Here is a 22,451-nt window from a genome sequence, read left to right on the forward strand (position 1 = left end):
ATCCCTTGAACCTCTCTTCGTGGTGGGAACTGAGCCTTCCAGGGAGGTGCCAGTGGTGCTTTGAAGTCCTACAGACTGGTTTCTGTTTGTTCTTGATTGCATATATTTTAAATTTTTCTATTTTAATTAATATATCAAATACCCACACCCAAATATGTAGATGTTAATATTTTGTGATTTTTAACAGGGAAATTACATATTATAAATACCATTAAAGCTCGTCCACCTCCCCAGGCCCTCCCTGCCCCCTCAGTAATCTGTGTCAGGAAAGTGGAGTCTGGCATCCCCGTGCATATTTTTGTACTTAACTACAAATGTCCATATGTAGGAACACTGTCCATTGCATAGCATTGCTTTGCATGGTTCAAAAGTGATGCTGAGCCATACAGATTGTTCTGTGGTCAGTCCCAAAGCTGCTGCTCACCTGTAGAAATCTTTTTTTTTTTTTTTAAAGATTTTATTTATTTGACAGAGATAGAGACAGCCAGCGAGAGAGGGAACACAAGCAGGGGCAGTGGGAGAGGAAGAAGCAGGCTCATAGCAGAAGAGCCTGATGTGGGGCTCGATCCCATAACACCAGGATCACGCCCTGAGCCGAAGGCAGACGCTTAACCGCTGTGCCACCCAGGCGCCCCCACCTGTAGAAATCTTGGACAAGGTGCTTCACCTTTTTGAGCTGCAGGGAGTTGTGTTAAGGTGCCGGTTATAGTAATCCTGGCACCATCAAGGTGGGCAAGGATCAAGGCCTATTTGCTATTATGGAGGCAGAATCAAGAGGGCCTTCTGTCTACTTTGATGTGTGGAATGACAAGGGTGATTCTGGTGCAGGAACCTAATTAATCTGGTGCAGATTAATGTCAGTCACTGAGATGAGGAGCACATAGGGTGACGCTGGTCTGGGAACACAAGGCGATGGATTCCCTTTTTGACCTGTTGGGTCAGAAGTGCCCACAGCCCAGCAAGGTAGATAGGTTCAGGAGACAGCTGGACATTTGGACTTGAAATTCAGGCAGCGGTCCTAAGGTGGAGTTGGCTCTTTGGATTCCCGTAGCATCCAGGGCACATTACCTTTGGGTAGGGAGGCAGCTCGATGTGGCTGACTCCAGTGTACCTGTCCCTGGGACCCGTCCTCTGAGTCACCCTCACCAGATCTCTGCAACACCCTGCACAAGTGGCAACAAGAGGCCTAGGCTGAATCACCTAGTTGTCGTGTTGGCTTCAAAGGTTAGTTACGTTGGAAACATTTGTTTTCCTCTAATAACCTGTTTGATTTTCTCGTTCATGAAATTACATAAATCCTCTCTGAAGGTAATTTCTACTTTCAGACTTGACCAGGCCTTCATGTTAATAAATTCATAGACTTTATTATTAGCCCCTGCATATGCTTCTTTTTATTTGCCTGAGCTTGCCCCCCCCCCCTGCTGTATTTCAAGGAGCCCCACCTTTTCTGGAATTGATGGCAGTACACGTGTTGTATCCTGTATAATGTTCACTCCCCAGGCATTGGGTCTAGGGAATTCTTATCTTAGGTCTGTCTGAAGTGAGTATCCCCCAGGACAGGAACCAGGCAGGCCATTCACTGTTCTTTGTCCCTCACTGCAGACTGAGTTCAAGGACCTTTGGTCCATCTTCACTAGTTAGCAGCTGGCTTTTCATAGGGAAGCATTTCTTTTTGCTCAAAGGAGAGATGCCTGCCCAGTCCCTGAACAAAGCCCAACAAGATATCCTGACAGGCCTCCTCCTGGATGATAGGAATCCATCCAGAGTAGCTCAAGCGAAAGTGTGGGGTAGAATGGGGGAAGGTTTGGGCAGCTGCTATTATTATAGTTGGAAGGATCCAGATAGATCTGGGAAATTGAGGATAGGGAACAGCTGTGGATGCAGTGGGACCAGGTTTTCTCTCTTCCGTGTCCCTGTGCTTGCTTTCCTCAGTGGCTCCCACCATCATCTTTCCTCCTTCTTCTCTCCCTCTCATGCCCTGTCTCTCTGTCATGCTTGGTCTCAGTCACTGTCTGGCGCCCTCTGATTACCAGCTGTCTGTCTCGGTCTTTCCCTTTCCTCCTTTCAGCTCTCACCTGGCTCTCTTTCCACCTCCACCCCCCAAACTGGCAGCTGCTTTCCTCAGAACTTGTATCTGGCTCATAATTGTCCAGACTCCAACACCAAGTGACCTTTCTGCTCTATAGCCCACGGTCATCTGACAGGAATCTCTCTGTGTACTGGATTCTGAGCTCCTGAGAGAGGGTCTGATTGGTTCAGCTCACCCTCCAGAGCCTGGCCACCCTGTCCCAGGCTCCTGGACAGCCTAGAGATGGTATTGCCCTCACGTCAGACACAGCCCAAGCTGGTCAGCAGTGGCAGGGCACCGGGGTTACAGACTTCCCTCCCTACCTACCAGGGGCTGTGGGTGAGGAGGGAGTCCCTGAGAAGGGGTTTTGGGGGGACAGGAGTTACCAGGTACATCTGGCACAAGACCTATGTCCTAGGACCCCTCAAATTAATATAAATCATGGAGGCGATGCTAAATTTGACTCATGCTATGAATGGGAAGCCAGGGTTTAGAAACTCTTTCTAGTCACCCCTGCATTAATTCAAGGGCATACATCTCTCAACTGACGATTTTAGCGTCTTCCAGCTATACCAAACATGGCATGAAATTAAACTTTGAGGCCACATGTCCACTTTATGCTGATATTAGAGTGCAAGCATGGACTTGGTTGCTTCTGAACAAAATCATCTTGGTGCATAAGATGGAGAATGGAAACAAGGCTGTTTTTCCAGCCATGAAGACTTTTGATACGTGATTTGAAACATGCATCCCCCAAACTGGAGAGTTCTCTGTAATATTCTCCACCAGGGCAACACATGGCGGAGGGCAGGCCCCAAACCAGCTCAGAACCCTGCGAGGAGGCAGGCAGGTGCTGCTGCCCTCCCCACAGCAGAGCCCCTTCCCCTTCTCTGAGCTCTGTGGCTGCTGGTGCCACACCCTACATCCCTTGCGGATCTTTAGTCATAGAACTGGCTATTAATACATTTTCCTGGAGTGTGTGAAAACGGGCTTAGAATGAGAAAAACTTGTCCCACTTTTATACAACTGGAAAACATTACAGAACTTGAATCTTTCAAATTTCAAAAAAAAAAAAAAAAAAAGAAAGAAAGAAAAAGCAACCTATAAAATCCAGCCTGTGTTCCTTAGTCACACGGAAACGTGAAGAGGAAGGGAAAGTGAGTCGCTTCCTCATCACAGGTGGTTTTGATTTAGAAAATGCGCCTCAAAATTCAGTACAAAAAAGATGTTTTGTTTTGCTTCTAATAAAAATAAAACTACTTTTGAATGGTTCAGGGTTCATCAAAGCTTACATTTAATCTTTTTTCCATTTTTGTCTACCTGGATATGCTCATTATCTCGCCAGCTGCCTGGTCAATCAATGTATATTGTGGGAAACTCTCGTCTCCCCCTTGTCCCAAGTAGGTGGGATCCAGTTCTGACAACATGCGTTAATCATCACTAGAAATACTGGCCAGAGCTGGGGATGTTTGCATTCCTCGGGGACAGCTTAGCATCTCCAGATAATATTCCAGTCCAACTGACTGCCTTCTCTGGGCTTTCCTTCCCCAAACTTCCTCCCCCATAAGGCAGAGGAGCCAAATGCAAAGTGTTGGGTCCCTGGTAATTTACAAAGCGAGGATAATACTTTAAAACAATTGGCCTTGAGCTATCGTTGGTATTCAGTAATATATCGCTACATAATATGTTCCTTCTTGCAGAATTGTACAGCGGCAGTATAACCATGTTTGCCCTCAAAATCCAGTCAGATTACTTTTGAAAGAAATATTATGGGTTGGATTGCCAAATTCTTGCAATCTCCAGATTAAGAACTCTATCTCTGTGGCCTCCAGCTATGAGGCAGGTTGTTACAAGAATGAAAAGAAAAAAAAAAAATGCCTTCCCTTTGTGTCCCCTCTTTAGAATAAGAAAATCTATTTGGACATTATTCACACTTACATGGAAGTACACGCAACTGTTTATGGCTCCAGCACGAAGAATATTCCCAGTTATGTGAAAAACCATGGTATCCTCAGTGGACGAGACCTGCAATTTCTTCTCCGAGAAACCAAGGTAGGTTTTTAGTGATTTTGTAAAAATCCATCAGTGATGTTGTTTACAGTTTGTTTCTATTGGTGTTGCAGATGGGATCAGAATCTCTCGTGCTGTCTTTTCAGTGCTGTAGTAGCTTGTTGGGTCATTTCCAGGCAGTGGTTTTCTAGATCAGCTGTGGCTTAAAAGTTAATTGTGCAAAGACGTTGCTACAGTTTAAAACTTACTTATGAAGGACCCATACTGTGCCAGGCGTCAAGCAAGGGGCTGGGGATACAGTGTCAAACAGAAAAGGTAAGGCGCTGTCTTGAGGGTCAGACACGGTGGTAAAGCAGCAGCTTTCACAGCACGCCTGGGGTGCATGGCTCCCCCACCTCCCTGATAGCTCCATTCAAGGAATCGGCCCCCCAACTGGCTTTTCCTCACGCCTCCTCATTCAAAAAATTTGTAGTGGATACTGAAGACGTTCAAACAGGGGGAGAGTCCCTTTGGGCCCAAGGAGCAGGGAAGGCACTGTGAGAGATTTGGAGATGGACGATGGGCAGGGCGTGCCTGGCGTCAGGGGAGACAAGGGAGACTTACGTGGTGAAGGCAGAGAAGACATATTCAGGAGGGAGCCACAAAGCCGTCCAGCTGCTCTGTTGCTGGGAAAGAGTGGGAGGAAACTTTGGTAAGGGGCTGAGGGGCTGATTGTCACAGGCACAGACGGACTTCAGGCCCCATGGGGTAGGTAGCTGGGGGAGCCACTGATGGAGAACTATTTTAGTGGCGTGATGACCCGGTGCCCGTAGTTCTGCCGTGAAAGTACCAAATGAACTTAGGGACCAAACGAAATAGGCCAAAGTTTGGCTTTGAAGAGCCAGAGGTGTTGCAGGGAATGTAAGAGTGAAGAAAACCAGTGTGATCCCTTCCTTAGAGCACAGGCCAGCTTGTTATCCACAGTGGCTATCTCCCCTCTGGGCCCTGACAGGCGGGGTTTTCGTTTGTAAGGTAGGGGGAAGGCTGAGGGGGTGAGAGGCTCTGTGGCTTCAGAGCGATTTCTCATCATTGTGTGACACTTGGATTCCGGAAAGTATATTCACACATGCTGCCCTCTTTGATTCTCACAACAGCCCAAAGAGGTAGGTGGGGAAGGTGCTGTTTTAACTGCACCGTAATCAGAAGAAAGTAGGCTAGAGTGTTTGGCTGGCCCATAGTCACTCACTTTGCCTGGGAGGCAACCCTAACTCATGATCGATTGACTGATTGATTGATTTGCAAATTAAAGCCCTGCTAGGCCCTTGAAGGCACCATCCTCATGAATAAACACCCAAACTAGAGAACACTTATTGGGCACTCACCAGCCAACAGAATATGTACCTCCTTTCTGCCTCAGTTTCTCCATATGTGCATGCATTTGATCATTTCTGCCTCTAAGTCATTTGGTGATGCCAAGAATAACATAGTTGGATAAATTCTTTATCTCCTTAGCCAAAGATCTGATTTGTACTAATTAAGATCTCATTTCGTTGCAAGGTCATCTGTAGTCCAATGAGTGTTCGTGGCAACACAGGAGTGAATGTGTTCCCCAGTTTGCACTCTCAGCTTCCCATTCTTTTTCTGTCTTAGGATGACATTTTAGAATCGTTAGAATGTCCGGGCCCTTTAGTGGCAATGCTATTTTTTGCCATTTGCCTCATTTTACTCTTCCCCACATCAGATGGTAGGAAAAGCTCAAGCTCCTTTAAAATTACATTTGGCAGCGCTGGTTTTCAACAGCGTGTCATTACTGTCTCGCGCACTCCTATTAACCCAGCCTCGTGAATGTCTTACTCAGCCGTGGAAATTTTAAAAGAACCCTAACTTCCCCTACCATCCACTTACCCTGTCAGAGAGTAGGAAATAGGCCGAAGCTGAGGCCCCTGATGTCCCAGGGAGGGAAAGAGAAGAGGCCGTTGATGTTCGAACCGTGGTGTGGGAGATTGCCTAACAGCCAAGGACTGCGGCCTGAATTTTGAGTGTGAGGGGCACATATTTATCCTTGAGAAACTGGTGCCTTCACAGGATGTCACTGATCCCATTTTGTATTGCCTGTTCATCTGACTGGAATATATTAAAGCACTCCGAGTGGAATTATGGCTAAAACAGTTGGCAAATACGATGAAAATGAGGCCGTGTATTGTGGAGGCTCCCCTCATACCCAGAACACAGCAGCAGGCCCTGAAATGAATGGATCTTGGGCTTTGAAATAATGACACTACAGACCAGTCAGGCTTTGCATTTATAACCCTTTCTGCCTCTAACTCCTTCCTCCATGTCTCTGAGCAATTTAAAAGCGATTTATTCCAATCCACGTTGAAAGTGGAGAACCGGAGATGCAGAGACGCAAATGTCGGTAGACTGAAGGGAATCCGCGCACTCCTCAGACTCACCGGAGAGGGAAGCGAGTCTGGTGCTCCTTCAGGTGGGCAGCCAGGTGGAACTGACTGATGCTTAATCAGCTCCTCACTCATAATTTTTCTTTATGAGCCGTCTTCAGAGCCCTGCACCCAGGCCCAGGAAACCCCACGCTTGGCAGAATTCCGCCCCGGCATGCCACAAGGGCCCACGTGTCATTAGCCAGCTCCAGCTGCACGGAGCCTCCGAAGATGGAGGAATTCGGCGTGACATTAAAATTGGGGCTAAAAGAGCCTGGAAGTTGTTGCATCTGAAAGACTCTACTAATAAGCATATACATTTGGACGAATTAATTATTTATCAGAGGACCAACGACCAGGCTTTCAGTGCAGCAGACTGCAGGAGTGCAGTTGAAGCATGCACCGGGTAGCATGTTTTTATTCCAGGGGGGACGGGGGGGAAGACCTCCTCTCTTTTAATGTGATTTCTTTCTTCTCCTTCCTAACCTTCCCCCCGCCACCACCACCACCACCAGTCTTAGCATGGGAAGCTCCTTCTATAGAAGGGGCAGTCCCATCCTACACTAGACTGGAGGAGCATTGGGAGTGAGGCAGAACTGGTACCTCCCTTTCTACAGTGAAAGCTGAGAGCAAATTCTGGCTGTGGAAAACAAGGGCAGAAAGCTGCGCTATTCATGCTGTGGCTGTACCCCTTCTCTACCCCAGCCTCCAGCCATCCACCCTCCAGCACTTGGGCAGGTCATGACAGCCCTGTTTCCTACCTTGTCAGCTCATCAGCTTGGCGGTGGGACTCACCTGGAAGCCCGGGCAAGGTTGGAGGATATACAGTACATACCGTCCTGTTCCATCCCATCCCCATGTCTGACCCCCCACCAACCGTGACTTTTCCCATGAGCTTGGATGTGGTTGAGCATGCTCTCAAAAACCCAGGGCTTGAGGTGGCCACCCCATGGAGCCAGACTCTCATGCAGCTGCAGGATGACAAGAGGGGCTTTGCCTGTTGTGTTTACAGGTATATTTTCAATGCTGATAACAGGGCCTGGCTTGTAGAAGGCCTGCAGATAATTAGAAAATGAAGGAAAGAGGATGAAATCCATTAGCCATCTGGGATCTTGGGACCATGCCCGTAAGAGTGATTTCTTGCTTTGCTCATGAATTACGTACCTAAATCGCCCAGATTTCCACAGCGAGCAACACTGTCCTTCTGACAGCCCATGCCTGCCTCTCCACTGTATTACCCACACATCACACAGGTGTGGCCTGTGAGAGACAGCCCAAGCACTAACCTACTGATGGAGCAACCCATCTTCCATCTTCCATTTCAGACACAGAAACATTCGCCCTCAGATAGTTAAGGAGGCTTCATCCTTGTGCCTGATACCAAAAGTTACTCCCATTCCAGCCAGATGGGGAAAAAAAATTGGATACACACGTACTCCTCTCTCCCTCTTCCCCTCCCACGTACGTGTGTAGGACGCAGAGTGTATAGTGAGGTGATTCAGTAACTTCTCTGACTTCAGGAACGAAAGCACAGCCGCACACTCAAATACACACGAAAACGTTCAGCATCTCCTCATCCTCACAGAGACTCTTAATTGCTGGAAAGCTCTCATCTATTAGTATTTATTCTTCTGCTCATTTTTCTGACAAATGTGTATTCACTACTAAATACATTCCAGGCCTTACTGCAAGCATTTTTGCTACAGGGATGGCCAAGGCAGTTTTGCCCACGAACGTTATACAGATGTGGTAGAGGAGGTAAACAGGTAAACTGGGGACTATTGCAATGTGGAAAGTACACAGGTAGAAGTAGCAATAATAAAAAAGCGGAATACCAACGTAAAACTTCTGTGATGCTGTAAGTGGGGTCAACCACTTGGTCGTGCAAAAGGTTGCACTGTGACATGTGATGTCCCTTAAATAAGAGCAGGAGGTTGCTCTGGAAGACGGGAGCCGAGTATCAGCCACGTTTGACCGTGGTGCATCATGTTACTGCGGTGCACACAATCACGGGGATTTATTATAGTAGTACGAGCCATTTTCTCTAACCCTTATCTGTGCCCTCTCCGTGAGTTATGTCTTGTCACAAGAGCCCTCGACCTCAGCACCGTGAGAGCCCATCCTTAATGCGACGGCGAATAAGCCTGTTGTGCTGCCTCATGCCTTCTAACAGTAAATAGTGTGTGCCGGGCAGCTAAAGAGGGTCAGCATCTACGGCTAGAAACTTATCCAGATATTTCTCTTAGCCACCCCCCATCTCCAAGTTAATGCATTTATAATGCAAACTGCAGTGCGTGGGATTTTGAACTGGCATTTCCAGATGACTGAAGTGGGTGAACTTTCGGTCTTGGTATTGTTGTTTGTGTTGTGTTGTATTGGTTTTGTTTCTGAAAGACCACTTGGGTAACAAGGATAGTCTGGGAGTCTACCCAGTGAGCTGGTCTCTAGGAGATAGCCTTTTACATAACAGCTAACTCTGACAAACTTTGAGCACTCAAACATACTTGGTGTGTACCATTGTCTTGTCTCCTTTGCCCTTCTAGCTCTTTACAAAAGAATCTTCTTATAGTTTAGGTTAGGGATGTGGGCAACCCATGAGAGGGTAGAGCCAAACCTAAATAGGAGAGATTTTGGCCACTATTCTCTTTCTTCGGCATCGAGTGCGGAAGGACAGACACGTGTCCAGAGAAAGACCCTTTAGGCTACGTGAAAGCACCACCTCTCAGGAGAATACATTTCCTCCATACTCGGCTACCATATAGATTCTTTTTAAAACTATAAAGTTACGTTACCAAAAATAGGATTCCCAATCATTACATGAAGAAGAAACAAGGCTTAGCAATAGTACGTGGCTCCTGGGACCGGCCTTTCCATGAGGCGGCCATGGTAAACCATGTCTTCTCACTCTTCTGATGGATGTCCCTCCCCTTTTCTTAGTCCAGGTACTTTATGGAATTGTGAGAACTTGTAAATACATATGCAGGTGCCAAACGTCTTGTAAAACCGACAACCACAACTCACACACACCTAAGCTCTAGCTAACAATACAAGGTCATGTGTGTGCAGCTGCGTGAAGTTGGGTCTAGATCGCAGCTCCTGTTGAGTGAATGTTCAGTTCAGTGCCAAAGCTTGGAATGCATCGTTTCCATGAAATATCTCATTTAATCCTCGCAGCAGTCCATGAAATAAAGCACTATTATTTGCACCATTTTACATATGACAAGACAGTTTAGAGAGCTTGTGTTCCCTTGACTAAGGTCCCACAGCTGGAGAGAATACGCTATCAGTGGACCTCTGCTAATCCATAGGAAGAGGCATGTAACCATTTCCCACAGTTACAGAACTAGGAAGTGAGGCCGTGAGGATTTGAACTTTGGTTGACCTGAGTGTAGATGCTGTGTTGTCAGTTCCACATTGTCCTGACCACTTTGTGCCAGTCGTCAATCTGTTGGAGAAGCTGATTGAGTCATTGCTCAAACCCCCTCCCGAGCCACTCCACCAGTTCAGCTAGCGCGCCGCTCCTCTAGCTTGTTGAGCGCCTGTCTTCTATCTTGGATCATCTTGATGTTCCCCGTCAAGAGTGACTGCAAACTTACCAAATTCACGTGGAGCCTTCCTAAGAACCACTTTTATCCATGTTGAAAGGATTCCTTGTTCACCACTCCAGTTGGGGTTTAAAACAATTCCGTTTCTCCCTTTCACACAGGGTAAGACTCTGAGTGGTTTTCCCGAACCGTTTGTGGGCGTACGTGTAGGAATGTCCCAATCCTGTGCCGTGAATAAGATCTGTGGTGCTTCATGCGTTTTCTCTTGCTTAGTATTAGTTCAGAAACTTAATTGTAGAGCATATAATCCCTGGGTTTAGAAATGCTTATTGACGACGGGGAGGAGTTGCAGCCATGACGATGTTCTGTCATCTGGAATAGCCTCATTCGATTCGGGGCTTCTGAAGGGCAGATGAAGTGTAAATAAAATATGCCCAGTTTCCTTTTGAAAAGTGAAGCCCCTGCTTGCATGCGTTCTTGTGATGTGTCTCTTGCCCCCCCCCGCCCCGTCCCGTGCTGAGGGTGTCTGTAAGTAGCACAGTGCTGGGGAAGGAAATTGAGTGTGGTTAAGGCACCGTCGTGTGCCACGGCCATGGGACTCAGGAGTTCACGGGCTACCCTTTGCTGGTGAGCAGCTCTCTCTGCCTGCCCTTTTTGTGATTCAAACCTCAAGCGTGCTATTTGACCTTCATACATCTGCTGCATTATAATGTCACAGGTAATAAGTACACAGGAAGCAAGACAAAATTGCTTATTGACAGAAGTGACAAAGAACTGTTATTTTGGTATTTCTGAGTTGTGCATTTCCTGCAATCCTAATTAGCGTGACAAGAAAACTCATTGCCAAGAAATTGTATGGTATTTGCTTAAGTTTCATTCTCAGATTGTGAGGCTTTGGAGAGTTAGCGCGAAATGTTGACTTTCTGTGTACTGAGATATTTTGATGCCAGCAGGGCAGCCGAGATGGTGCAAAATTGTTATTCAGATATAATTAAACCTAGGTCACATTCAAGTCCATTAAGCAACAGTCTCAAATCCTTTTAATTATTGGGTTCAGATTGGTTGGTCTGAAGGAGCTAATTAAATTTTTTCCCAGTATTTTCTATTTAAATAGACAATCATTGTGCGTCCTGCATTTCCTCTAAAGTTCTTGGCAATTTAAGGTTGATGAAGGTATCAGCACTTTGTGGCAGGCCCTGATTTTCAGAGGTCAGGACACATTGTGGGCTCCAGGTCTCATTTTAACCCACAGAGCCCCCCATCTGCATCTTCCAGCACCTTTCTTCTCAGAGTCAAAAGGATCTGGAAGCCCTGTGCTTTCCTGCACCCAGCCACCACCTGAGAGAGGTCACCTTCCCCTGGAGAGCCTGCATATCCTCCCCAAAATCTGGTAGGGAGGGCGGATCACAGAGCTCAAAAGCCTGAAGGATGGTAACCGTGGATTCTTCATATTTAATAAAGCTGTGATGTCTTGGGACGAGTCCTTCCCACTCTTGCCTTCATTTCTAATGCTGCTGTCAGGCATCCTCTCCCACCCCCACCTCTGAGCTGCATGCTCAGGCCACACCCTATATAGCTAAGTTCTCTCTAATAATCTCACTCCTATCAGCTACTTAAGAAGAGTAAGATCCAGGGGCATCTGGGTGGCTCATTTAGTTAAGAGTCCAACTTTTGATTTTGGCTCAGGTCATGACGTCAGGGTCATGGGATTGAGCCCTTCATGGTAGTGGAGCTGCAGGCTCAGCGGGGAGTCTGCTTGAGATTCTCTCTCTCTCCCTCTGCGCTCCTCCCATGCATTCTCTCTCTCTCTCTCTCTCTCTCCTCCCCCTTTCTTTCTCTCTCTCTCTTTCAAATAAGTAAATAAAGTCTTTAAAAAATAACAGTAAGATCCAGAAACAGGGCCTCCAAATGGTGGTGGAGATGCCCCTTATATTCTACATCTTCCAGGCTCCTGCTAACATGATGTTCCTCACCCATGTCCCCAGTGGTTCTGCCCAAGGGACAGTGCCCAGAGCCGGCAGTGGGAGCCCTGCTGGCCACTCATGGCTGCTCTCCTCAACTCCAGTGGATGTCTCTGGCAGTATATTTGGTCATCTTAAAGTTTACAGGAAATGAAAGGTTATTCCTCCAAAACAAAGGTTAAGTGCCCTGTTTTGGGCAAAATAATATACAGTCATGGATAGGGAGTCTACCCAGAAAACCTGGGATTTTTGTTTCTTGTCCCAGAAAAATCCCTGTGGGGGCTACCATATGTGCAGCATGGGCCATGCTCAGTGTTCAGTCCCAAAACTGAGTGCCCAGCACAAACTTCCTGCATCTCTCAGTGGTGCCCAGAGAACCCAGAAGCAGGGACTCAGGTCTCTCCACATGGAACCATTCTAAGTAACCGTTCCATTTAGGCAGCTGCAAAGACCGAAGTGCTGGGGAAAGGGCCCCAGGAAAGGAGAATCAGGCCTGCTGTGTATCCACTTCACCAATACCCTTCATGCTCAGGGCCTGGCTGTGTGGGTGTTCCTCAGCGTGATGGCAGAAGGGAACGGTGCCGTGGGGCCCTGTTATCCTTTGGTGATTGATGTGCCTCTGGAGGCTGAGTGATCTCAGCCTTGGCTCCTCGGTGCGTTAGGGAGATCTCACACCTCCCCAAGCCCAGACTTGGACCCTGCCATCGATAGCTTCCAGCCCTCCAGCACTGTGAAAGGTCCCGAGGGGAGGAGCTGCACTGAGGCATTTCCCTGAGATGCTGTTTCAGTTTCGGACCCAGGAATCATTGCCAGTGAGCTGCAGCAAGGCCCCTTTGTCCCAGCAGCTCGGAGCTAGGGTTTGCATGAAGACTTGGAGAGTGTGTTTTTGCTGCCATCTATTGTCTGCCGGAGGGAACGCATGTGGCGTGCTTGCTGAGGAGAGCTGCCTGGCCCATGGCGCCACTCATCACCCTCTCCCCTCCACTGAGGGGGAGATAAAAATGAAGTTGTTGGTGTCCCCCAGTGAAAACTCCATTATGAAAACCTGTGTTTACTGACCTAGCATCATTTTAAAGCAGCACCATTTGAACTGTGATCAAACCGCCAAGTGACCTTTCTGTCCCCCTGCCCAGCATCCCTGAAAGGGCCTGTTGTTCCTTTGGTTCAATGAAGAAACCTTCTGTTTAGTTAAGCAAGTGTTTTTCCAGTCATGTCTCCTGGTGAGTTACAGAAAGATTATTGTTGGGTCTTGGTTTTTGTTGTCGTTTTTTATTATTTTAATACCCCCGCCTCCCTACCCCCTCAACTGCCCACCTCCACCCCACCCTCCATGCTCATTTCTTTACTTTTTTTTTTTCTTTTTTGCAAAGGAGGAGAACATAATGCGCTGAGCAGCTTCGTGAGCCTGTAAAGGTCCCCAGTCCTATTTCTCAGTTCCTGACGTGAGCTGCCTTCTCTTCACCCCACCCCCCAGGGTCTGGGAACCTTCCAGAGTCTCTGAGGCTTCTACATGGGAATGAAGCACAGAATATCCCCCTGTGAACCAGGGACGCCAGTCCTGATTGATGTGTTTATATATGGTGTGCTTTTCTGTCTTACAGTTGTTTGTTGGACTCGGGTTCCCTTACGAGGGCCCAGCTCCCCTGGAGGCCATCGCAAATGGATGTGCTTTTCTGAATCCCAAGTTCAGCCCACCCAAAAGCAGCAAAAACACAGACTTTTTCATTGGCAAGCCAACTCTGCGAGAGGTAAGCGTCTATAAAAAAATCCTCCTACTTTCAACAGTATGAATACTAGCTACTTACTGAATGCTAGGAGCCCATTCGAACCTCCTAGCCTTGGACAGTAGGTATTGTCAACATCATTGAACATAACTGGGTGGAAGGAGGGGGTTGGGCAGGAGCTCAGGAGGAATGGCTGACGCTGTCTCCTAACGAGGTTGTGGCATAGCCAAGACTTAGATCTTCTGTCTCCCCCGCCCCCACAAACTGTGGCATCTTTTCCCTCTGCCTCAGCTCTATTCTAATTCACACAGAACTCTCCAGCCTTTTCAGTGGCTGAGCAATGACTTCTTGAGTATCTAGCATTCGTGGAATAAGGAGATCCACTGGCTAATAGGCATTTTTGAAAAACGTGCTCTCCACGATGGGCTGTGGGAAAGAAAGAGTAGGCCATGGGGTCCTTCAGTCAGAGAGACGCGACATATGATGGGCACCTGAAGTCACATGCCTGGTATTTTTGGCCACCATAGGTAGGCACCATCCTGAGGCGTAATCCTGCCATTGCTCACACTGTTGGCAGAAGCCTTATTTGAATTGCTTTCAGAGATGCTCTTAAAAAAAAACCACAGCAGGTGATGACTCCCCGCTGGAGGCAGTTGGGTTCGATTTGGGGCAGTCCACAAGTCCTGCAGAGCATGGGGGTGATCAAGCTGGCGTTACTGTATCTGGTCAGAAACGGGTGCGTGCAAGAAACCGTAAGAGTGATCTTCTTATTTCTGTGGCTCTGTGGGCAGCTCCCAGGGAGGAAGCCTCTCCGAGGCAGCGTCCGGGCAGGGCCCCTGGCCCTCCGGGGGACGGCACGGCTGGGCGCCCGTGATGTAGCTGCCGTAGAGCCCACGGTGTTCAGTTCTGCTACTCTCAAACCTTCCTGGGCCGATTGTCCCGAACCTCCCTCCCCCAAAAAGAACACGAAATGCATTTTCCATGATCATTCTTCACTGATCAGTCAGAGATCTTACCAATTCACGGAGCTGATTACTTTGGAGAATTCTTTTTTCTGACTCTCCCTGTAAGCGGTGAAAGGGCCAAAGGAGGTGGAGGGAAGAGGATTGAGATCCACAGGTAACCCTCGGAAAGAACAGCCTGTGGCCCACACAGCCTCTGACGAGGGTGACTGTGTGTGTTGACTAGCATGCTTGCTTTTCCTTCTGCTGATTTAGTACATTTGAATTCTTCCTTTTGGGGAGTCGTTCCTTTGGGGGAAGTCATTCCTCAGCAATACTTAATGCATCACTGTGTGCCAGGCGTTGGGGGAGGCGCCAGGGCACGGATCAGGAGCGGTCAGCCTGGCACGAAGAGCTTATTCTTTGGAATGATCTGAAGAGTTGCTCCCCGGCAGTGAGAACATCGCAGTTTCAGAATCTCTGCTCTACCGTGTGACTTGACTTCTTTGGAACTTTTAGGATAGACTTTAGGATAGAAAATTGGGGTCAGTAGATCATCCCTACATTTTTAAGTTAGGTGTAAGAAATCTCTGAAGTTTTTCTGCCCACATTGTGAGAATTATTTGTAATTTTGTTCCTTTTTTTTTTTTTTTACTTCTATTGTGATTAAATATACATAATTGAAAACTTAGTATTTTAACCATTTTAAGTGTGTGGTTCACTGGTATTAAGTATATCCCCAGTCCTGTGCAACCATAACCACCACCCATCTCCAGAACTTAGTCATCGTTCGAAACAGAAACCATGTTCATTAAATGCCAACCCCCATTCTCCCCTCTCTCCCCTCTCCACAGTCCCTGGTAACCTCGCACCTATTTTCTCTCTAAATATACCTTTTCTAGAAAGTACCTGATGTAAGTGAAATCAGACGGTATTTCTTCTTTCCTGACTGGCTTGTTGCACTTAGCATACTGTTGTCAAGTTCGTAGCACGTGTCAGAATCTCATTCCTTGTAGAGGCCTGGATAATATTCCATTGTATAAATACAACACATGCTATTTATCTGTTCATCTGTTAACAAACACTTGGGTTGTTTCCACCTTTTCTCTGCTGTGAATAGTGCTGCTGGTGAACATTTGTGTACAAGTATCTGCTTGGGTTCTTGCTTTTCATTCTATGTACAAGTGGAGATGTTGGAATTGACTTTTTATTTATTCTGAAATAGTTTTAGTCTTAGGGAAGAGTTGCAAAAATAGTACACAGAGTTTGGGTATAATACCTTCATCCAGCTTTTGTAATGTGGTAACACATTACAAAACTACAGTACAATTATCAAAACTAAGAAATGAACCCTGATATCACAGTGTTGTCTAAACCACAGAGTCTAATTGAACTTCGCCATTTTTTCCACTGATATCCTTTTGTGGTTCTGAGATCCAGTCCAGGACCCCACATTCCATTTACCCGCCATATCTCCTTAATCTCCTCCAGTCTGTGATAGTTCTTCAGTCCTTCACTGTCTTTCACAACCATGACACTTTGAAAGAGTACCAGTTGGCCTTTTTGTATACCCTTGCCTACTTTGGATGTGGCAGATATTGTCTCTTGGTTACTTTGAGATGATGCATTTTTAGCAAGAATGTCACAGAAGTGGTGTGGCCTTCTCAGTATGATATATCAGGGGAAGGGGGGCATGATGTCAGTATGTCTAATTACTGCTGGTGGTCACCCTGATCACTTGGTTCAAGTAGTGTCTGCTGGGTTTCTTCACTAGAAAGTTACTATTTTTCTCCATATTGAAAAAAATATTTCGAAACTTTGCAAATATTCTGGTTCTCTTCAAACTTTTGACCATTTATTTTTACCATGTGTCAGCGGATCTTGCCTACAACATTTATTATGGTAGTTCTAATGGTGGTTTCCTTTTTCCCCTCAGTGTAGTTTTTTGAATACATGAAGAGCGGAGAAACCTGTCTGTTCTTACTGTTCTTTCTATATATGAGCCTTTGGGAAATGATCAGTCAAAAGTATCTTAGACTACATTGGCAACTGGCACCTTTTTGTTATTAGTCATACTAAAGATTTTGATGACACTTTGTTACAACTGAGTATTTTTTTCCTGAAAAAAAATTTAGGACACTCCTACACAATCCATTTCCTAGTGAATGCTGTAATGTCACCGAGATCAGACCAGTCAGTATGAAGTTATTGGGGAAAGGATGTTCATCATTTCCTGTCCGTTGTCATCACTTAGTAAAGTGCTTCTCATTGAGGTGGTGGAGGCTTTTCATTCTTCGTGGCGTAAGAAGAGAAGGCATTAGAGCTGCCCCCCAGGTGCTTGGTTCCTCCCATCCCTTCAGATGATTCCACCAGGGCTTAAATGGTATTCTAGTTAGAATGGCACCGTGGGATGCTCTCAGTAGTTGCTGAGTGAGTTGACCTCACACAGATGACTCCATCAGTCCTGGTCTCTCACAGGAGGGCTGGGATGCAGAAAGTCATTTGACAGATGTGCATTGTGTCCCTACAGGGTCCGTGGTACTAGCTCCTGCATGGGGGATACTTATTAAGACACATTTCCTGTTTTCCAGGAGCTCGGGTTTTGATACGGAAAGAAATAGCTAAGTCGATTGAGGAGGGAGTGTCAACTTGGAATTGTGCCAGGTGGAGAATGTGCTGGGTTAACTGAAAAGGGGATGGTGGCAGAGCTGTGCTGTAAAGGAAAAGGAGGAGGGGGAGTTTCAAGCTTAAAAGGCATGAATGTTGATGAGTTGGAGGGAAATCCCGAGAAGGTCACATTGCTTTATGCAAGAGGGCAGGTTCCATCTGATGTCCATATCCTTCTCTGCCGGAGACAGTGCAGAGAGCCAGCTGGGAGCCAGCAACATCACACAGCTTTGGGAGGACCCAGTGAACTCAACCTCAAGGCCAGGTGGGCCACCCATTCTGCTCTTTCAGCTCACAAAAGCCACAGAATCCCCTAACCAAAGCCATTTCATTGGGAGAGAGCTATCAACAGTTCTATAGATGCCCAAGGGTCAAAATCGATTATTCTTTCTTTTACTGTGCAAATGGAAAAAATTTAACCAAAGTGGACATAATTACAAAGCTATTTTTTCAGCCTCTTGCTAGTTTTTCCAGTTAAGCAACAATTGATCCATATAAATCAATCCATATAAATTGCATATATGTCCCTCCTTTGGCTTGAAGAGAAAAAAGTCTAAATTTCTATACGAGAATTTAGTTTTATTTTTGTCTTTTACATTGGACCAATTTTTAAAACCACGATATATACTCAAGGGAAACAATTTCATATGCCTTAAGTAACGTGGTTGGTTCAGGTTATACTTTTAATGTGATATAAATTGGATTTTTATCTTTATATTTGGAGGAAACACATTAGTAGGTTCTTAATCATTATTTGGACATTTTGTAAACCATTAGAAATTTTGCGGCTTCAGGGTTTTTTTCCATAAAGAGAACTCACGTTCTCCTTAGACATTTAATAGCCGCTCTGAAATAATGTCTCATATTTAATAAGATTTTCATTACTTTTACAAACTATACTCCAGTAAATTTACTGATTGATACACAGTGAAGTAGCTCAGATCAGATGGTTCTCAGTAAATTAACAGGGAGGAGCATAGCTTTGCGAGGGGAAATAATGAATTACAAAATGCCTTACTCGTTAAAATTAAGTAACCCTCAGTAAATGTAAATGAATAAAATGATAATGGCTCAGTGTTCTGTATTTTCCAAGTGCTTAGGGCAAACTTGCAAATAAGCAGGGACCTTAAAAAGGGGAGGGGAGAGCGACTGCCAATTTGTAAGTGGCTGCATAGTGACATTGACGGCAACTTTAATTTACCCTGATTCCATTGGAAGATTTAATCCGTTTGTTCTCCGGGCCACCAAGTGAAAACAGTGTGACAATTGCTTGTCTTCAGAAAAGCTCTACTGCAGGCATAAATTCAATCCTGGGGTTTTTTTGTTTGATTTTTTTTTTTTTTCGGCAAGTTTTAGGAGTGTGATTAAAAGACTGGAGTTTACTTCAGGCTTCTTTTCGCCTTTGTCTTAAGAACACAGTAGATACTGTAAAATTGTCATCTTCCTTTCCATCAAAAGCTCATGCACTGTTAAGGATCTCTATTTGAATTTGCTCTGCTACTTCCTGGCTGTGTGGTCTTGCAGAATTGTAAACCCCTGTAAATCTCAAAATCCTCATTGATACACAGGGAACGTGATAAAGAATGTCTATGCGGGCAATGTGCACAGTGCCTGAGCCAGCCAGGGGCTTCACAGATTTGTGTTGAATCTAAAATGTGTGCTGACGGGGGAAGGAAACAACAGAGAAATGGATGCTTCCCCAACTCCAGGAGGCTGCTGGGGTCACTCTGTGGGTTCTATCACTGACCACGTGGCTGAGCAAAAGAAGAGGGTGCCTGTCAGAAGAATGGGGAACTGAACGAGCCAGCGAGGGGCATGATTCTGGCAGAGGAGGCAAGAGCAAAGTCTAGGATATTTTCTCCTCAGAATCGTGATTTCCAGGGGCGCCTGAGTAGTTCAGTCAGTTAAGCGTCTGACTCTTGATTTCAGCTCAGGTCGTGATCTCAGGGTCCTGAGATTAAGCCCTGCATCAGGCTCCTCACTCTGCAGGGAGTCTGCTTGAGATTCTCTCTCTCCCTCTGCCCCTCCCCCCTTCTCTCTCTCTCTCTCTCAACTCTTAAAAAAAAAAAGAGAGAGAAAGAGAGAATCATGATTTCCATGAGAGGGTAGCAATGACAGCTAGGAGCTGAGGCCCAGTAACTTAAACTCTGGGTTTCCTGCCCTGAGTAGCGTAATGTGTGCACACAACTGGTGAGGTAGGATACAAAGAATGGTGGCTAGGAGTGAGGTCGAGAGGGGTCAGTTAAATCATCCTATCCTCTGTGTATACTGGAGTCTGAAGAAAAAGAGAACCAGCTTAGCCTCTAAAGCAACGGCCTCAGCCCTACCAGACCCAACACCTGTTTCTCCCACAAATATATTTTAAGATCTACTTTTGTGTCCTGAAATAAAATTCGTAAATAATATACCCTGCCTACATATGCAATTTCAAAAAAGAATGATTCCCTAGCTCTAACATAAAGGAAAATAATTTACAGAAAATACATATTTCAGTATATATAGTCAAGAAATATTATGCCATACCCAAGAACTAGAAAGTAGTTCTAGTAGAAAACATGTCTCATTCCTCCTTACAATGAGTAAGTTTGTACTTAAGAAGAATAAAACATTCAGCTGAACATGGTTAGTCCTTATATGGTAAGGGCTTATGGTTGCTTATAAGTGATATTATAAAAGAGAAGCTAAGTTAAAAAGTGTCTGTACATATATATGTATACATATATATGCAATCGCCAGTAACGTGAGAGCTGCAAATTACAGACTGATAGGGTATGTTGTAATGGAGACTCACTTCATCTGAGTGACATTGACTCGGCCGCCCTGATTTTTCCAAAGTGGTAACAGCTTATGGGTGAAGTTCCAAAGAAAACAGAGTACAAACATCCCTTGATTTACATGGTAATTACGTTCCTGGGAAATTCAATGTATATTAAAACCGTGCCGAAGAGTTGAATTGTGTGAGCCCACATGGAGGCCCAGCGGGGCAGGTGGAAGCCAAATGGGAAGTGGACGGCCTGCCTCTTGCAGGACTGTAGCGCCTCGTGAGGGGTCTGCAGCCCCCGGGTCCTCAGCCGTGGGTTCACAGATCAAGGCAGCACCCCAGTCTTTGTGAGAACTGAAAACGCTCTCACGAATGTGCCGAAAGCTCCCTTCCCATTACTCCCTGAAAGGGATACAGGAATAAAGGTGGAAGCCAGTTTGGGCAGTAATTTAGCCGTCAAAGAAAGGGCCCTTCAAGAATGGAGAATCACCAGGTTCCATCCTGGGTTTCTTTGGCCTCCCTTTGTTCTTAAAGTAAAACCTCCGAATTTAGAGCTTTGCTGAATCCAAGTTGGCTTTATCAGTATTAAGGCTCCAACATGATGCTAATGATTCATCCTGAAACCATTCCAAAATTCTCTGTGTTTCGGGTCGCCTTATTTCTCTTTCTTCACATTTCGTATGTACTGTTACTCGTCCTCCTATGACTTTAAAGCTTTTGGCTTTATTGTAATTTTTTCATGCTTACCTATGTGTCCTAACCTGTGTTTTGTAACAGATACTAGTTTGACTGAGGTGATGTTCAGGGCTGGGATACGACCAAGAGTTAAACGTTTCATTGTGTCTTAGTGCAGCTTTGGGGGTTGAAGCCACCTGTAACAGCCACCGTGTCACCTGGTTTTGACATTTCTAAGTGAGGTTCAAGATGTGGAGCTATCCCTCTTTTATTCTCCACTCACGGGGCCTCAGGAGGTTTTGATCATCAAGGAAGGACAAAAATGTCTTGTTAGCTACGCAAGTACAATGCCATAAAAAAAGCATAACGCTCCATCTAGCACAGAAGGTTTAAAAAAAAAAAAAAGTATTCGTGAGACTGAGGGGCTTTGTCTTTCTCTTCCAGCTGACATCCCAGCATCCCTATGCTGAAGTTTTCATCGGCCGGCCCCACGTTTGGACGGTTGACCTCAGCAATCAGGAGGAAGTGGAGGATGCCGTGAAAGCAATTTTAAGTCAGAAGGTTGTGTCTTTTATTCTGTTTTTCTCCATCTGTACTGTGAACCAAAATGTGTGGAAAGCCTCACGAGCCCTGTGCTTGAGTAATTAGAACATTTCCATGTCAGCTTAACTCTGGGATTAGAAGAGCCACAGTGTAGGATTTGTAGAACCCTCCCTGGGGAGGGTTCATGGGTGCTCTGGCGGATGGGAACAGAGCTTGTGCCCCTGTGTGCGTGGAGTCTCCAGAACCTCTTGGCATGACTGCTGGGTCCCAGATACAGTAGGAGGAGTTTGAATTACATCTGTTTCACTGCCTAATGTTGGTCGCTCTCACAGAGATCAGAAAACACAGACTCGCTCCCCTACAAAAAGGTAAGAATGATAGGAACTACTAAGGAAATACTGGGAAATGTTTTTATATAGCACTTATTTATTTGACTTTTTGTACCTAAACATCTTAATAGAATTCTGTGTAAGTAACTGACATCTCTGGGTTCTCCTGATCAATTTCGCAGACACTTATTAAGTACCTGCTATAGGCAGAGCAGCCTCTGAGCCACCTTCACAGATACTTACTACCGTAAACATAACCGAGCCTGGCTCCCTGCCTGCAAGAGGCTTACGGCCCAATAGGGATGGGCCAGGTTAACCTCTCCCAACCCCCCGACTGCCTTCCACAGTCTGGGTGCGCCCTGCTGTCTGTGCTCCTCCTACTGGCACACTGTTTACACTCTCTGAAAGTTATCTAGGAGAAGCAGTAGAGGCACGGTTGTAAGGAGGACAGGCGGGAATTAGCTTGGGGTTGGGGCTCCAGCTCTGCCACGTATGAGTAGCGTCCCCTCAGGCAGTTACTTAACCTCTGTGAGTAGCAGTGCCCACTATGTAGGTATTTGTAAGGATTCAGTGAGATAAGGAAGATAAAGCACTTCATGGAGCGTCTACCACATGGCAAGTGTTCAGTTGGTATTATCAAATCGCTGCTCGTGTTGCACATATAATAGTCTTATTTTTGTCATCAGCAGTCTGGAATTACACTAGACTGTCAGCAACATGAGGGCTGGAAATATGTCTCTCTCGCTGCTGTATTCTGTACCCAGCATAGTGATTTACCTAATGGATTACAAATCCATAGGTATTTGCCGA

The 22,451-nt window shown here is 45.9% G+C and overlaps 1 protein-coding gene across 5 annotated transcripts in view; it reads left to right on the forward strand.

The window, feature by feature from the left end:
* The window catches only part of MGAT5 (alpha-1,6-mannosylglycoprotein 6-beta-N-acetylglucosaminyltransferase), a 325,980-nt gene that overhangs the window by 274,463 nt on the left and 29,066 nt on the right, over positions 1-22,451 (forward strand). For all 5 annotated transcript variants that reach the window (XM_026510104.4, XM_026510107.4, XM_026510105.4 and 2 more), the window contains 3 exons: positions 3,971-4,120; positions 13,603-13,749; positions 21,214-21,330. In XM_026510104.4, the coding sequence (XP_026365889.1) occupies positions 3,971-4,120; positions 13,603-13,749; positions 21,214-21,330 (414 nt within the window). The remainder of the gene's footprint in view (positions 1-3,970; positions 4,121-13,602; positions 13,750-21,213; positions 21,331-22,451) is intronic.

The sequence above is a fragment of the Ursus arctos genome, unplaced genomic scaffold (genome assembly GCF_023065955.2).
Source record: "Ursus arctos isolate Adak ecotype North America unplaced genomic scaffold, UrsArc2.0 scaffold_1, whole genome shotgun sequence".
Classification (NCBI taxonomy): Eukaryota; Metazoa; Chordata; class Mammalia; order Carnivora; family Ursidae; genus Ursus; species Ursus arctos.